General features: G+C 37.3%; 1 protein-coding gene and 1 long non-coding RNA gene across 3 annotated transcripts; one reads left to right on the forward strand and one right to left on the reverse strand.

Moving 5' to 3' along the window:
- Positions 1–3,055: 3,055 nt before the first annotated feature.
- LOC122531436 (paired box protein Pax-1-like) lies at positions 3,056–16,975 on the reverse strand. 2 transcript variants are annotated; one of them, XM_043659359.1, is made up of 3 exons: positions 16,844–16,913; positions 4,857–5,474; positions 3,056–4,190 (listed from the first exon to the last, which is right to left on the reverse strand). In XM_043659359.1, the coding sequence occupies exons 1-3, from the start codon at positions 16,860–16,862 to the stop codon at positions 3,733–3,735; spliced, it is 1,095 nt and encodes a 364-aa protein (XP_043515294.1). In that variant the 5' UTR covers positions 16,863–16,913; the 3' UTR covers positions 3,056–3,732. The 2 variants fall into 2 exon arrangements, with proteins under 2 accessions (XP_043515294.1, XP_043515293.1); XM_043659358.1 differs by having other exon boundaries at positions 3,057–4,190; positions 4,857–5,501; positions 16,844–16,975.
- LOC122531437 lies at positions 14,527–17,336 on the forward strand. The gene is made up of 6 exons (XR_006307280.1): positions 14,527–14,904; positions 15,241–15,692; positions 15,768–15,890; positions 16,010–16,310; positions 16,830–16,993; positions 17,213–17,336. It is a non-coding gene; the product is annotated as an uncharacterized LOC122531437 (long non-coding RNA).
- The last annotated feature ends 81 nt before the right edge of the window (positions 17,337–17,417 follow it).

Below are 17,417 nucleotides of genomic sequence, written 5' to 3' on the forward strand. Positions count from 1 at the left end.
TAGCTCGTAATCGAGCGCGACGGAGTTCGCGAGCACGACGTGCCGCATGAGTAGAAAGCTCGCTACCAGGAGTCAACAGTATTTTAAACGGGGAGGGATCGTAACCGAATACAACGACCGAAAACACCTTTATCTCGTGCATGAATCTTCACGTTCGTTGAAAAACCACTGACGTGCAGTTGTCATGGAAATTTATACAGCTATTCACGGCCAATGTCTGTCCACTCCTCTGATATTATAACTTGAAACTATTAGATGGAGCTCTTACATCTGAAATAAATTATTCTGTCCGTCTTTTACTAGGTATACCTACAGTTCCTGTAGGACTTGATCATGTGCCATTCAAAGATTCCAATATTTTTCAGTCTGCAGTACGTAATTGAAACGTACGTAAGTAGACGAACTCTAATAGTAACATTTATTAATTACTATGATATTTAGTAATTTGTATTACCAACTTATAAAAATGAAACATGCAATCCTAATTGATTGGCCAGGAGCTGTGCTATTAATATGCCAATTTGTCAGTTTTAAATTATTATTATTAAATGTTTATCTTGATTAATAGTTAATCTAAAACTTATTATTTCATAATTTCACTTAAATTTTTTCTTTTAAAAAAAAATCTATGTGTGAGAATTTTTCAGGTGAAAGAAATTACGGCGATCAAGGAGTAATTCTCCTTTCTTATTCGCGGTTGAAAGCGTCGCGCTGTTGATGTCGTTAATGAGAATATGGAAAACTGACACTGAACGACTTCCAACGAAACGGTTACCATGGGTAAATTCTACGCTCCTTTGACTAGGGAGTAATAGAGTATTGGGGCGGAGTATCTTACCGCAGAATGGAAAAGGGGATATTCATATTTCAAAGGAACAAGCCGTCATGCCGCCACAGTGTTCATTATGTTATAATTGCCTAAACGTCAAAAGAAAAAACAGCGTGTATGTCGACAGCTGAGCTAAGGATTCAACAAGTTTTTAGAGCTATATGAATCTCACTTGTCAGGTATCACATCTTTATCGACAGAAGTAAAAAAAATCATAGAAATAGGTGAAAAAGTAATAGCAATTTTGTAATACTTAAAAAAATAGCAATGTCGCAGTCTTTGTATAAATAGTAGTTGAAACGAGCTTTATTTTGCTTTCCACTGGAAAAACTATCATTGGTTATTTTGGCCAAGACCCGTGAAGCTGGAAACGCCAAGTGGGTGTCTAATTTCGTCGAAGAGGAGGGATTTCACGCTCGATCAACGCTGATTGGACAACGCCGATCCGTTTGCTTTTATAACTCTGAGCTTTCAAACGGAGCTTGCGCGCGCGCATTTGCACAAAAGATAGCAACACGTGCATTATCTGTATTGGAATAATTAACGTTACCAAATTTAAGATTCGTGGAAAAGATATGTATAGCATTTATTGTTCTATAGCTATTGTAATTATTTTTCTTAAACAATTTGTTCTTTAAGCTAAAAAAATGAAGTTAAAATTCAAGCTGGAAAGAGTTAACGTCGCTGTTTCTTTGAGGAATATCGTTTTTGTGAAAAACAAAAGAGGAAACGATTAATTTAGTTGTAAGTTTGTTGTACGCCTTAAGAACGATATCGCATCTCATTAAGCATGCACACCCATTATCTTCGGTTATAGAGAAACATTGCTGATTATTCAGAATGGAAGCATCAATCAAGCAGTCCACGTTATCGGTCCATGTTCGCGCGTTTATTACAAGAACGTTAACAGAATACGTAAAAGCCTGAGAAATGGACAATAATTCTATGTGCTACTATCAAACGAAGGTATATTTTACGACCGTTCCGTTCCTTTAGATACGCGCTTTTATTCTTTGTCGAATCGAAATCAATAAAGAATCTAACAAACAAAAGTTTCTGTTACTTGCTGCACGACAATGAAGCTTAAATTTAAAGTTTTGTAGCTTTGGAAATTTGAATATTGAAATTCATCAAACAAATTTTAAATTTGTTTCAGATATTCAAGTCAAAGCAATCAGAGTGATTATAATTTAATTACTGAAACTATGTGTTAGATGATTTACGTTTTTTCTGCGCCATTTCTTAAACATGGCGTCGACTGTTTCTGGAACGGTGATCAAACTGAATACATACCTTGTATTCGATCGATTGGAAACTCGCGATTACATGAGTAACACAGACAATTAAATCCCGTTGACTTGGCTGGTTCTTTTTACATTCTGGACCTCTATTGCTCAAATGAACTTTACTTTTGCTTCACGGAAGTTTTGGTAATTATAAAGATCATCGCAACAGATTAACTTCGAGTTTTCCAAATTCAACGAATAATGGTAATATTCCATTCTCCATCCTAAAATCACAATATGGTAGCCGATATATCTTAATAAAAATTCATAATAAGTAAGTTACACTATGAGCGTAATTTTCACATCAAGAATTAATAGAATATGATTTGAGTTATGCTATTCAAAAAACTTAATAACTTCTAATGTTTGAAAAGAAAAAGATAAAAACAATTAGATATCTAATAATTAGTTTAAAAAATTAAAAATGTGCTAGCATATGTAAATATGCTGGTGTTGTTTCAGTGTTAAAGATCAAATTTTTTTCTCCTTGAATCGCTCTTTCTGTTCTAACGAACAACAAGATGTTTGACTATGCGCCATTTGTATCATTCGCAAGAATTCGAATGTTTGAAACGCGTGCCAAAAAGAAGCAGAATTGTAGGGAATCTAATGGATCGTTATATTCTTGAACTTTCCAGTATGCCAACTAAGCCATAAGTTAGAAAGTAAATTAATGTTCATCAATATTAATTTCAAATTAATTAATTCAAAGTACATACCTATACTTTCAATAATTGTAAAGATAAAAAGGCTTAGATCTCATCATTCTAATAATTGTGCGTATTTATCTTTTACTAATCTATTTTTTATATATACACTCTGTATAAGATTAATAAATTTATTTGATACTTACATAACACTTATTCTTCTCAGATTTTCATCTCGGATTTCGAAGAATTTCGATGGAAAAGAAATAATTTCGTTGTTTAACTTAAAGGAAAACATATATTTCCTAATGACAAAAGTTGCATTCCATAAAAAAGCATGGCAGAGGACTATAGTCGCACAATCGTGAGACGATCGTGGATATTTATCAATTAAATAATATCCCTCCGATTCATCGGAGGTGCTGTTCGTAACATTTCACCCTCGTTTAACTGGGAGCAAATAATTTTCTATCCTTAACGATTATATCATTAGGTACATGTACGTAAGAATCGAACAAACATACAAAAAAGTAAAACAGGATAAATGACTAAAATATTTGCAGGTTCCACGCGTAACGTGCAAATTGTTTTTTTTTTTCAAAGTTGCAACAATCTCGATTATCTTCTCTCACAGTTCGTTTCACATGTAATGACGAACGTAGAATTTCTTTATGGCACTCGAAAAAAAGGCACTCTTGGTAAATGACGATAAAAATACATAATACTGGTGAGATGATATAGGTTTTCGCCAGCCCCACAGCACATTACTCATTCGTATCTCTTTCTTTATCTTTATTCTCACTCGCAATCATTCTTCTATCGTTTCAATCTTCCTTTTTCTTTTAATTACATATTGGTTACTAATGAATCGATACATATGCAACCGTTATACCACAATCCAATTACCTAGTCTTTAAATCACTTGCTTGTTTTATCATCCGATAAAATCCGATCTAAGATGCCGATCATTTTAATTACAGGGACTAGCCGGTTGACTGTTCGTCGCTGACGACTGCATCATGATCGATTGTACAGCGAGCACCGGTGATGTAGTCGCTACAGAGGTCACGGTGTCCGAGTGGTGATGATGATGATGATGGTACAGAGCCGACGCGTAATATTGCTGATGATGGTGATGATGGTGGTGCGGATGATGATAACCGCTAGCCTCCTCGTTATTATTATTGCCGGTAGCGTTGTCGTTGCTCTGGTGATGATGATGATGACCGTGGTGATGATTATTGTTCACCGTAACGCATAATGGCGACGTCGGTGACGGAGACGATTGCGAATTGCTGGCGAGGATGTCGTGAACTGTGTGAGGACTTGGCCACTGCAGACTGGCGGAAGTAGTCGTCTGATGGCCAATACCAGCGTGAATGGTGGTTGGAGAAGACGGTGACAGCTTGCCCGGCGTCGTCGGCCCAACTGGAAACGCACCGGTACCAAATTGGTATGGAGAGGTTCGTTCGAATTCGATTATTCAGCGCTCGTATCAGGATGGAAGAAAGAGACGCGACTGTTGCCTGATATCCCGCGAGCTCGTTGCTAGAACTGAACGCACACTTCAGGTTGCGCTGGTGGAGAACAAATGTTTCTTTCTGGGCAGATTTATGTTTTTGTTCCTCCTCTCTGTTTCGTACTGAGATACGAACAGAGAAGAAGTATACATCTACTGTTCTTCCACCAATGTGTCACGTATCATGCTCGGTAAGTTGGCGTCTCCAGCGAGAACTTCATTTTAAAAGTAACTCTTAAAAGCTATCTGGGATAATAGGGGGATGAAATTTCACTCTATTTCTTTTATTTTAGAAGTAACTAAATATATGTTGCTAAATTGAACTTGATTCAACTGTTTAATAGATACTAGATATTACATTTATGATAATTACAAGTAACAGGGCGAAAGTCCACTCATAGTAGCCTTCAAGAGTTATTCGCACCGATCACACGCGATAAATAGATATCTATATATATTTATAGGTATAATTATCTACTACAATGCTGATCATCGGGAACGCAAAAAATCTAAAATCGCAGGAAGTTCTCGCTCGAGGAAGAAGAACAAGTCGCGAGATCATTGAGGCTACCAACCTTGATGATGATGGTGGTGGTGATGGTGCGTCACAGCGGGCGGCGGCGTCGCGTGATAAGGCGTCGGTGGATACGGGACAGGACAGAGGGCAGCTCCAGCCGCGGCTGCGGCCGCGTACAAATGATGATGATGATGATGATGCGCCGGATGATGGGGATGATGATGAATCGCGGTCGCCGCGCCGACTTTGTTTCTCAATATCCTCGAGATGCTGCTCACCGATGGCACGTTGTATTTGTCGCATACGCCATCCGACAGCAAACGATCCCTGATCTCCCACGCGAAGATACCAGGATCCTTTAGCTTCAATTGTTTGATATACTGCACCACTTTTGGGGTAGTGACACGGGGTTTACTGCCACCGATCGCACCAGGCAATATGCTGCCTGTCTCGTGGTACCGGGCCAAAATCTTGCTGACACAACCATGGCTGACCCGCAGCTGCCGCGAGATGTCGCACGGCCTGATGCCCAGCTGTGCAAGTTCCACTATTCGCAATCTAACTGCGTTTGGCAAGGGCCGACCATTCACGAACACACCCCCTAATTGGTTCACCTCGCCGTACTGTTGCTGCTGTTGTTGCTGATGCGGCTGCTGTTGCTGCTGCTGCTGTTGATCTGCACCGAGTTCGCTCGCGTTACTTTCTATCCGTGAACAATGCCGAACGATGCATTAGTTATTGCTAATTGTAACAACATTCAAATAGAGATAAGTTTAATATGTAAATTCATTATTTTTGTTAAGTTTAAAAATTTAAGGGTAAGAATCTTCGTTATTGATCTGAAGAATGTATGACTCGCGTGTTGACTCTGATTGTTTATATTATAGTTGAAAAAGAGTTGGAAACAATCGAAGAAAAATTAGTATTTGATTACGTTAAGATTCTTTAAATTTCCGTTTCATTTAATTTTTTTTTTTTCAGATACGTGACACCCCATTTCTTAATTCGGAGTGGAAACGTGACATCGATTTACAAACTCGTCACGAGTCAGAGGCGCAGATTATTTTACGTTGTATTGGAACGTGAAACAAGCGAGTAATCTCACATCGATTCGACGGGTACTAAATAACTCGACAATAATATACTTCACATCGGGACTTACACCTGGCGCCTTGGGTTCATTTTAATGAGATGCAGATGTATGTCGGTTGCTTGCCTCTACTCGGGCGAGCTTGTCTGTAATAACCTTTAATTAGCGAAGCAATGCCCTAGCAATTGCCTCTAACTGCGTTCCAAACCCACCTAAATTCCATCCGTCGGTAAGCAAAGACAACAACCCGTTACGAGAATAATAAGAGAGCTATCTTTAACTCGAGACCGATGTTCACGTGTTGTTATGATTCTCAACGGGCACGTTAATTCCCCATTGTCCAGGAAAACAGAGAGATTAATGGACGAAGCTCAAAATAGAATTTTTCGACAGTGCCAATAAGTAGTCGATTCTAAACAAAATTTTTGCGACCGACTTGAAACAAATGACAAATCAACAAGATCTAAAAAAAGACTAAAACATCTTGCTTTTTACAGACAGATGTCTCGGGTGCAAAAACGTTAATGCGTGAACATCTTCCAGAGTTCTTTGATGTCGAGGATCGAACGCTTCTTTTTCCTTTTGTATCTATTTGAGGAGGCGCGGAATGGAAATAGAGAGGTGAACAGATATCCGTGAAGGAAGTACGAAATCGTCACTGTGGAACGCAACTCTTTCCCCCATCCATGGAAGGAAGAAAATTTATATGGCCTGCCTTCTTTCTCTCTTCGGTTACGTTGATTTTCATACTCCCTACTTATCGTTTCTCTTTTCTACGGCGAACACCAAGCTGACGTACGTGCATTACGAAGAAGTGGAATAAATAAGAAAACCGCAGCGGAAAGGAAGGGCCCTACGATGCCTCCGTGATTCCTGGAAAAAGAGTTTCGTCGCCGACGCCGCCGACCGTAGAGACGCGTTTTTACGCGGCCACCGGCCACCATTTTTTTCTTCGTCCCCCTTTTCGACATCCCCTCGATCTCTCCATAATGGCGGTTTCTTGACAGAGGCGCGAAACACGCGTCTTCTACGCCACATTTCCATTATAAACGATAGTCCATCGATATTACGCGGAGGGAAGAAGTTCGTTTTTGAACTTGCTATGCTTAAAATAATTTTGCTGATTTCTTGATAATTTATTACATTTATTTCACTACTGATTTCAAGTATTTTGAAGATAGAATGCATAAAATATTATGTAGAATTCGTATTAGATATAGTTAATTCTTTAAAGATATATGTTTTTCCTTTATTTTACGTTATAAATAGAATTTAGAATAATTAAAATCAACAGCTAGAATTTAAGAAGAAATCTGAAACTGAGTTATGATCGATCCAAATTTTAGTTACACGCTATGAAATCTTTTCCTCCCCTCCGTAATATTCTTTCCAAGTACAAATTGACATTTTTATTTTTAATACTCTTATATTGCTCGAGAAATTCATAAATATTTTCTTTTAATTTCGTAAAGACGAAAGGTTTCGTTTTAATCAAAAGACAAACGAGGAGGCGGCTTTCCAAGAATCACCCTGTTAAAAGGAGCGAGTTTTTCAGTGGATCGCCGATTCGGGGAACGACCCCGACGCGACGTGGCCCGTTAAACTCCAACGATTTGAACTTAATGATCCGCGTTACATTAAAGCTCCGTCTTTTTGCTGTCTTTTTGCCGGCGAACCAGTCGATCGCGGAGGAGTAGCGCAGGCTCGTTAAACGGAAGACAAGCCTCGTGGTTTATGCGTGCTTCTCGGTCAGATCTATTCTATAAGTGAGTAATTAATGAGAGGATAAACCGCTTGCTTGATAGATTTATAATTACAACGAATTTTCTTGCCTTTCCAGCTGTTACCACCTCACCGAGTAGAGATGACACTCACGATATTTGAAAATTCACGATTTTTAAAAAGGAAACAATTTCCCGGGATTATATATTTAGATCAAATTATTTACAGTGACTTGACGAAAATAAGAGAAAATGTGGATACGTGTCGATATCAACAAGTAAGTACTATCTTCTTGATTCTTTGTGGATATAGAATAGTGCACCTTGCGTTCAACGAAATCTTTCTTTTTTACATAACGTAAAGCAAATATTTTTTTGTCTTCGGGGCATTAATCTTCGGGTCTTAAAGGACCTAGCTTTAGAAATCCAATAAGGGTCCGTAATATATTCTCAGCGGTATATGGGTCTCTCCCTAAGTCTTCCAGCTTGTAAACCCAGACGATAACAGAAATGAAAACATACTAATTCAACAAGACAAAATCCGGATGGTATCATGATTGTTCACAATTACAACGGTACATTTTTTATAAATCAAATGATATTACATTTCAGTAGATATTAAAATATAGATAGTTTTTAAAATCTGGATAGCTTTTAAATATCTGTATATTCCAAGCTTTTCATGAACGAAGTGCTCCAAAAAAAAAGGAAGAAGACAAATGACAAAAAGATGATTAAAAAAAGTAAGAAGTAGTTCAGAAAAAGAACGTAATAAGTCAGATTTTCCATCATCTACCGACATTAAAAAAAATCAATATTGGTTTATAATAATATAAAAAGGAAAGGATGTCCTTTTCTGATATTATACGACGAGAAGATGATGCTCCTGGTGCAGAGCATGTGTGCAGACGCACACGCGTGCAACGATTCATCCTCCTCAGCAGTGGATACGTGTATTACACGCGTGTAAAATGACTACACGCGTCGGACCCTTTGATGTCAGCCATTCATCACCGCGGACCGGAGAAAAAGTCTAATAATATTGCGTGCACGGTGACGTTCACGCGCGTGTGCGCGCGTGAAATGGCTAGATCGTCGGTTCCACACGACGATTCGCAGACGTATGCATCCACTCGATCTTCCTACGGCGATTTATTCCTTCTTGATTCGCGGGATCCGAGGAATTCGAGCAGTTCTTCGCGACGACGACGAGAAAAGAGAAGAAAAGGGAAGAAAATGAAATGAATTGTGGTCACAATCTGACGAATTTACCACAATCGTGGATTATATTAGAGAAACGATGGAAGTCGGCGTCATGCTCGTGATCGAGATTGATAACGCGAGTCCAAGTGTAATTGACAACGTCCAACCGTAACATGAACGTTGAATGGTCGATTCATCGGAAACGATGTGGATGAAAGGTACATTGTACACTTGATATTAACTATTAGAATTAGGACTATGTAAATCCTTTAGTGTCCTTCGTTTCTTTCGATAAAAATTAAAAGTTATGAATGAACTTTATAGTAGCGTTTATTTACGTATATTATGTTAGTAATTTGTGTTTTCCTCACTTGCCTGAATTACAACTTGTGTTCCACACGTACATGTAATTTATATTGCTGTTATTTTGCCAAATATTCTGAGATTTCGTCTTCAAACCGTGGTTTGAACAGGTTCCAGGTATTTTTAATAACATTCAAGTTTAGCGAATTGTATAATAGATGTAGCATAGTGCAGTAATAAGCACAGTTTACAGATTAATAATTTGGACAATCAATTGACGATCTTTCATTTTATTTAATTACTTTGCACACAGCCCTGACTCGATTGCCAAGAGTTATATAGTTATTCGTGTAAACGGATCCACCAATTATTCCTCGGCGCGCTTCGTTTTCCGAGGAATTAAGAAGAAAACGATAAAAAGCACGAGACGGCGAGGGAAGGATCGGCTAATTTGGTAGCTGGAAATTTGCGAAAACGATACCGGGGAGGCGGAACAAATTGTCGCTGATAAAAGAAGCAGCAAAAATCATCCTGTATGCTGGTGTATAAGTAGAAAAGTTGAACGGCGAACGCGCGAGCCCGTGATGTGGGCGTGCACCGGACGAGTGATGGATGTCAGTGTCACCCTCGAAAACACGTGTTCCGCTTGCATAGATGCCCGAAACGCGACCAGTGTTTGTCTACCATTCTCACTTGCTAATTATCGACCCCTGTGTTCCGTTCCCCTTTGTCGGTTTCTCGCTCCTCTTTTATAGAAACGGATCTTTCGTTTAATTTCCGCGCTCGCGTGTATCCCGGCGCCCATATGTCACTGATTAGTTTCTTCCAACGTCGCCTCGTCATATCGAAGGTTAAAGGATCTCTCTCGTTTTACACCGCGTACGTGAAACAACGTTGAAACGGTCTGTAACGATCTGCAGCAAATTTTGGCTCGAAATTCGATGCGTGTTGAGTAGTTGGTGATGAGATCGAACACATTGGAAGTGGATAGGCTTGGAACATCTCGTAAATAAGTACTTAACAGGTTCACACTGTTTATAGGTAATTTTAGAAATGAAGAAGCAGGCTACTTTCAACGCCCGAGTTCTAAAAATTAGATTTTGGTGTTCTCTGTATTAGATTTTCTGATTTAGTTGCGGCCGATCGAATCTCATAAAACGAAACTTTCATAGTAGAAACTTCATAGTCGACTCGTACTCGTGACTGCATATTGAACTTGAGTCCATTGCTACTGTTGAACACTCGGTAATGAAATTAACGAAAGGATGGTTAACGAGGTAGACTTACGAAGCCACGTTGGGATTCGTGAGATCGTTTCATGGAATGGAAGATGTTCTGAAGGGTCGTGAATCTTGGTATTTAACCGGAATACTTAGCCAGAATACCGAGTCGATGCACGGGCACAGATTTATAACACGTGTATCCGCGGACGTTCAAAATAGTCCTGTCATGTTTCATCATTATTTCCAGAGGTCTCATAACCTGGGCACTGGCCAAGCGGCGTTGTTAAAATCTACGCGCCATCCCGTACAATCGTAAAACTAATAATTAATAAAAGATCGTCGAACTATGCCTTCAATATTCCATCCGTTGTGTTGCTCTAGGGGATTCTGAAAATCTGTCGCATTCGTAATTCTCTTACACAATGCTCTATCAACTGGAATATTAATAAATTGATATAAGTTAGAAGTTACACATTTATCGTTTACGATTTTATACTTCATTAGACGGGATAAGCAGATAATTTGTAATTTGTAAACTTTACTTGTCTCAACTCTCATTTATAATGTAAAAATAATATGTAGATATTTGTTGCAACACTTAACTAGTAAAATCTCTCAATTTAGATTCCATTTCTTTTTTTATAAATTTACATGTAAATCATTTGTCTTGTTCAATTTTAAGTACAGAGGCAGATGTAGTTACAGTGTGAGTAACTAATATAAATCGTAAATCATGCAACGCAGCGTGAATGATGAATGTGTAACTGTATATAATATACCTATATCTCTTGCGAGCTTTTTAAGGAAAACTTATCGAAACCCAGCATCGAAAGAACTCGGTATTAAATCTTTTTCTAGATTTTTACTTACAGGTTTTATTTATAAGCGTGAAATTTATGCAACACGATGCACGAGGAAATTAATTATACGCTAATCGCGCTACATTTTTCACGATAACCGTTTGACCTCGTCGAACATAGTTTCATCATAGCTCTGCAGATTTCCAGCAAAGTATCTGACGAGAAAAGCTACGACACAATTGAATTTTCAATTGAACTCTCTGATCTCTCTTTTAATAAAACGCGAATCCTATATTTTTTCTATAGAAGTATCGAACTATGATTTTGTCCAAACTAACTTACCTCCGAAATTTCTCACGATGAGGTTTGAATTTCTCGTAAATGTCCGTCCATCCACTTTCCTTGAACTTTAAGCACGGCCTTCAACCACGGTTGACAATTCTGATCGTTCAATGTTAGTTTCTTCGCAACTTCGAACTTTTACGCTTCAATTTTTAATCACACGATAGCGTCTCTTTTCGTCGATGATATTACACATTTGTTTCATTAAACGTTTAACGAACAGGTTTGTAAGTTTCCCGCGCGATTCCTGCTAGGTTTCCCTTTCCCTCGGAGAGAGACCGTAACTTTCTTCGTGCAACCTAAAATACACGCGTGCAAAATTTATCTCGCACACGCGAGCCCGGCTCACATCTGGAAAACGCGATGACAGTGGGACCGAAATATATTTGATCAACGAACAAAAAACGCGCGCTGCCGAAATTTACGTTCCCTTTTTTCCCCCTTAGATCCTTCAAATGCCGTTTGATTTTTATTCAATTAAACAAATAATCGTTCCTTTACGCTGTAATAATTATTCTCTTTTCAGAAATCATCAGAAATAAGGCTCCTTTTTCTAAGAACAATAATTAACAGTCATCGAATAGATATTCGAAAAGAAGATAATAAGTATATTCCAAAGGAAACTACAAATTAATTTTTGACTCTACAGTCCTTAAAAAATTAATCCCGAGAGTTTATAACATTTCTACGAAAATTTATGACTTGATCTCATTTTCACTGTTCTTTCTGTATTTAATTCTGGCGTTTAATTCTTCAGAGGGTTAAATTTCCCTGGAGCAGACACGAGGAATGAATACCAAAGTAAAGGGCGAGCTGTAATTGAAAGCATCCTCTGTGCCGAGACGAAAATTGCTACTCAACTCTGAACGCTATAGAGTCGCGACAAGTTTTTGGGATGGGTTATTAGAAGAAACTCCTGTGGCGGACCGCCAGGATTTTGAATCACGAGACGGGTATGCAAAACTTCACGTCCAAATCGTGCAAGTAATAACTTGTCAACGATACATCTCCGGATCGTTTCGCCTTACGATCGTTGTTTGTAGATGACTATATGCCGTATCTAATAGTCCATATGATACGTTCCACGCTTTCATAGCCAAATCGTGATCCACGGCTACGTTTCTGTCAAAGGATTAATTTTGATAATATCACTCGAAATCGTTCTTTCACATGTTCTTCTCAACTTTTGACTTTCACACGTTGTACATGTGCAATCGAAGAATTGAAATGGCAAAAGATGCAAATGCTAGAAAAAATGAAAGATTCAATTTATAGTATTTATCTAAGATGCTTTCTAGAACGATTTATTTTAGCCTTTAAGTTACGATCATAAATGCCAACTGAATTGCAATTAGTATTAGAAACCTAATACACGATAGTTACAAATAAATAAATATAAAGTAAAAATTTTCTAAACGATAAAAATTCATAGTATGATATATTACGTATAAATATATAATGTACTTAACTGTTAAAATTAATAGAAATTCGTTTTTTTATTCCTATTGGAAATCTTTTACATCACTCACCATTTCAACTGTCCGATTTCAACTTTATTAAATGCCAATTTCGAGCGAAATTTTTTAATTAAATGATCGAAGAGAGTCGTCGTTCAATACAGTTTCCAAAACATTATTCCGAGAACGACAAAAACATATCAGAGTGTTGCTTAATACAATCATAAAAAAAAGATATCTCTCTTACATTTTCGGTTATCTACTATTACGTATTTTATGATATCGCAACGTTTAAACTGCTCAAATTAATTTTTAAATTCTCTAGGAACTCAGATAAATATAATTTTAATACCTTTAGATAATAATTGTTTCAGTTTCGCTTCTCGGAAGAGAGTTCATTCAAACATTTGTGATGTAGCTCGGTAAAATGAAGGAAACGTCGATAAAACGTCAACGTTTTGAAATTAGTAATAGCAGCTTTAGTCAAAGTTACAGCTGCAAATACCTATGAAGGAATTAGGTTTAAAGGAAATAACTATGTAAATTGTCGCGAAACTTTCAAACTTTCAGAGAGGATTGAAAGAGGATTCGAAACATCCCTGAGAGAGGAAGTCACAGGCAAACAGTAGGTAGTTCCTAGGTAGTTTAAGACAACTCCAGAAGCTAGTACAAGTATTTGAGCAGTCCTTTGTCAACTGGACCTTTTAAAAGCTGGCTTCCTTGTTTAACTAGAACAAACGGTACTAATTGAACGCTAATGAATCTGTAACTGTATGTTGTCTGACAGTGTCAATAAAACGAGAGGAGATGCGTTCCTCAATCTTCCATCGGGAACAATCTGATTTTCTACACGATAACTAAAACGTGAGTTTTTACCTTTTAAAACTATAAAATTCACATTAAATTATAGATCGTTTCTTTTTGTAAAATTAATATTATTTTTCCAGTGAGATGGAAATAGATTTTAAAAATGCAAAATACACGAAATATAGAAGAAGTTACAATTAATGGACGAACCATATCTCTGTCTATGTCTTACTTTGTTCATAAAAATATGGACATAGGTGATCTGAACAATTAAATTCAATTTATTTTCACTGCAACATTTTAATTATAATCTTCTATATTACAGGTCTACAATTTTAGCGTTAAAGCAAAACGCCAGACGTCCACAATAGCAGTTAAAAGTTGGGCATCACCCATCCTCAGTGCATTAATCGCTTAATTATTCCCCGTCGATAGCACTGTATACATTATAAGCATTGTTAAAAACCATTGATAAATTTCAGCGTTCACAGATGTTGGTGAAACTATTTGCGATCAGTGCAAAATAACAGGGGATCGTTAAACAGTTAATCGTTCGTTACGAAGCGTCGTGACAAATTTTTATTATCCATCGTATCTTTCACCCACGCAAACGTAAAAAAATCTGTTCGGGGTAATGTTTTATCTACGGAATACGTTTCCAATGTATCGTAGTTACGTATCGAGGTCTTGAACCGTGCATACGGCTATGGGTGTATTGGTGTCAATGACTTCGGAGATTGTCAACGTCATTAGAGAAAAAGAAACAGAGCCCGATAACGCAGGCGTTTAAAACCGACTTGGACACTGTCTTCGTTTCCATTGTTCTTCCTTGCACTCGCTTTGCGAAATACTAATTTTCTCCAGTTGTATTTGCTTTGTTTATCTTCTATGAGACTACTTTTAGACGATGAAATTTTCATATTTAGAATTTCGACTGTCTTTAAGAACTAGTAGGATCGAAATAACAAATGTTTTAATCATGTGTAAGCAAGGTGGTTAGATTCGTATCATTTCTCGTATCTACGACACTGTCGAAGATGATATTGCTGCAAGGGTAACGTTAGATCTGGGTCATCAGAAGTATTTCACACGTCACAATTAAACGTGGAACATCATCGATTTATGATGATTTATCATTTATGATCCTGCGTTATCGAAATGTAGGTCATTGTGTATTCATATCGTTTATCGGACGTCAATCAAGAATATTTCAGTTCACGTGAAATCGATATTATTTAGAAATTTTTCTTCTCGTTGAAATACTTGCTCAGAAATAAATAAAACAAAACTAGAATTCATATTAATCGATGTTTAAATTTCTTCAAAAACGGGTTTAAAAAAACTGAGTAAATTTTCAAAAACTCGTGCTAGTATCCTTCTTTATTTTATACGAAGCGAACATCTAAGAACATCTGCAAACTATTAAATATATGTATAGAACTCAATTATTTGCCATGCAATATAATTAATCATACACCAAATAAATTTTTTTTCAGATTTGGAAGCTTCGATAAAAATATGTGATTAATGAAGAATACTGGACAACAAACCAATGTTTCGATAACATGTATCAAAGAAGACGTATTTCCAAATATTTGGTAGTAACAGAAATATACAGTTGACTGGACAGTTTCGCTAGTATTTAGTGGCATAAATCATGCACCTCGAGAAATGTCTTGTTAGGACAGTCCTTTTCGATACTCGTCAAGCCAGAAAACGTCGCTGACATAATTATTAAACACAGATTTATTCGTTCTACGTTTTGTAGAATCCGTGGCCAGTCTCGTATACGATCGCTACAACTGTCGAAAGTTTCAGAAGCAGGAAAAAGAAAAAAGGAAGAAAGCAGCGCGATAAGGAGCTGAGCAGGGTATCCGGGACCCAATAAGGTCAAAGATTTCTGGAGAAATGAATACAGCATACTTTCTATGAATGAATCGCTACTCTCGTAATACACGAATTATTTATTGGTTTTACACGCGGATTATTTCACCATTTGCCAACTACTTCTGTGTTTTTGTAGATTTTATACGACTTCTTTGAATCATTCTTGGTTCCGCCAATTAAACAACCATCAATTTGACAACAACTAACCAGAAGATTTAATGGGAACATATGGGTATACTCGCGTTGGCAGATAATTCCGGTAACCTATTTTATTATCGTTGGCGATTCGCTTGAAATTAATAAGTAGCGAGCGACGGCGCCACACCAAGATACAAACAAGTGTCACGTCTTATTCAACTATAAATTAAATTCAATTAGGTCGAAGTTGACTGACATATGCAAGCATGTCGCGCGCCGTCAATATTCGAGCTTTCGTCTCGTTCAATAGCCGGATTCGTGGAAGAACTCGCGTGAAGAAAAGAAGTTCCGTGTTTGGCTGGCGTCAAAACGCTTGCCAGTCATCGCTTGTGTACAAAGTTATATCACGCTTTGAAATTCTGTCGCAGATAAGATGCGGACAGCCTCGTTAACTGCGAATTCTAACGTTACATGAAGTTACTGAAAGTTTGGAGGAAGGTATTAAACACAATGAACAAATTCTGTGGAATTGCGTGCGCGTGTAAGTAAATAATAGTACGTAAATTTATAACTTGATAATGTAACATTATATACTTTCACTCAAAAATGTTAGAACACTTACTATTTTTAGTAAAACATCATTTGACGTAGTATTCAGTATTTTTCAATGAACTTTAAGTTTACTATATCAACGTTAACTAGAGTCTTTGTCATAGCTAAAAAATCTCTCAACTCACATCTTTCAATTATTATTTATCTAACTCTGAGCAAATATGACTATTCTCAGATATTTGACTCCTTTTGTCAATGAAAATATAAACTTGCACAAATATAAGTAAGTCTAGATATTTATTTCTGTCACTCACCAGCTATTTGCTGTGGCATAACACAATTCTTCTTCGATTGCATCAAATCAATATACAAGAATATACATATTTTTCTCAATTTCTGCCAGTTTTTATTATATAAATAACATTATATTATGTTATATAAAAATGTTTATGGATATTATGTAATTATAATTTTATTATGTGTTATTTACATGACGTGGGAATTGTAGGAACAATTTCTCACCTAGTACGATGGGATCCATCAGGAAGAGCAGCCTTGCAGCCGTCGGCTATACGCAACGCGAGTACTCCAGCTCTTTCGCGGATCTTTTCCAGTTTGATCCAACTCTTCTCCGCTTCAATTATACCATTCGAAACAAACTCTTCGATTTAGGTACGTATTATCTTTCTGCTTATCAATCTTAGAAATGTTTTTTGAAGTTTATCAAATAATCTGCACTTCATTCACTATGCACCATCGTGTTCTTTCAATTACCAGCATCCCTTCCGCTTCACATTTCCTACCGATACGTGGAACAGATGGCTCGATTCATTTCAAAAAATCTTCTGAACAAAATTTTAACGAATAAAAACAGAATTGTATGTTTCACAGGAAAAGTATCAATGATACCACTTCACAGCTTCAATACGGGCAAATCGAGGCAATGACCAATCACAGTGGTTCATTCAGAGTGACACGTGAAGCAGGTGTTCTCCAGGAGAATACTGGAAGAATAAAATGGTAACAAGCATGAAGGACAACCACGTCGCTTTTCTTCGTAGTCTTCCACTAACGCGCACCGGAGGAAAACACAAAA

This window comes from Frieseomelitta varia, unplaced genomic scaffold (genome assembly GCF_011392965.1).
Source record: "Frieseomelitta varia isolate USP_RPSP 00005682 unplaced genomic scaffold, Fvar_1.2 scaffold_40, whole genome shotgun sequence".
Lineage (NCBI taxonomy): Eukaryota > Metazoa > Arthropoda > Insecta > Hymenoptera > Apidae > Frieseomelitta > Frieseomelitta varia.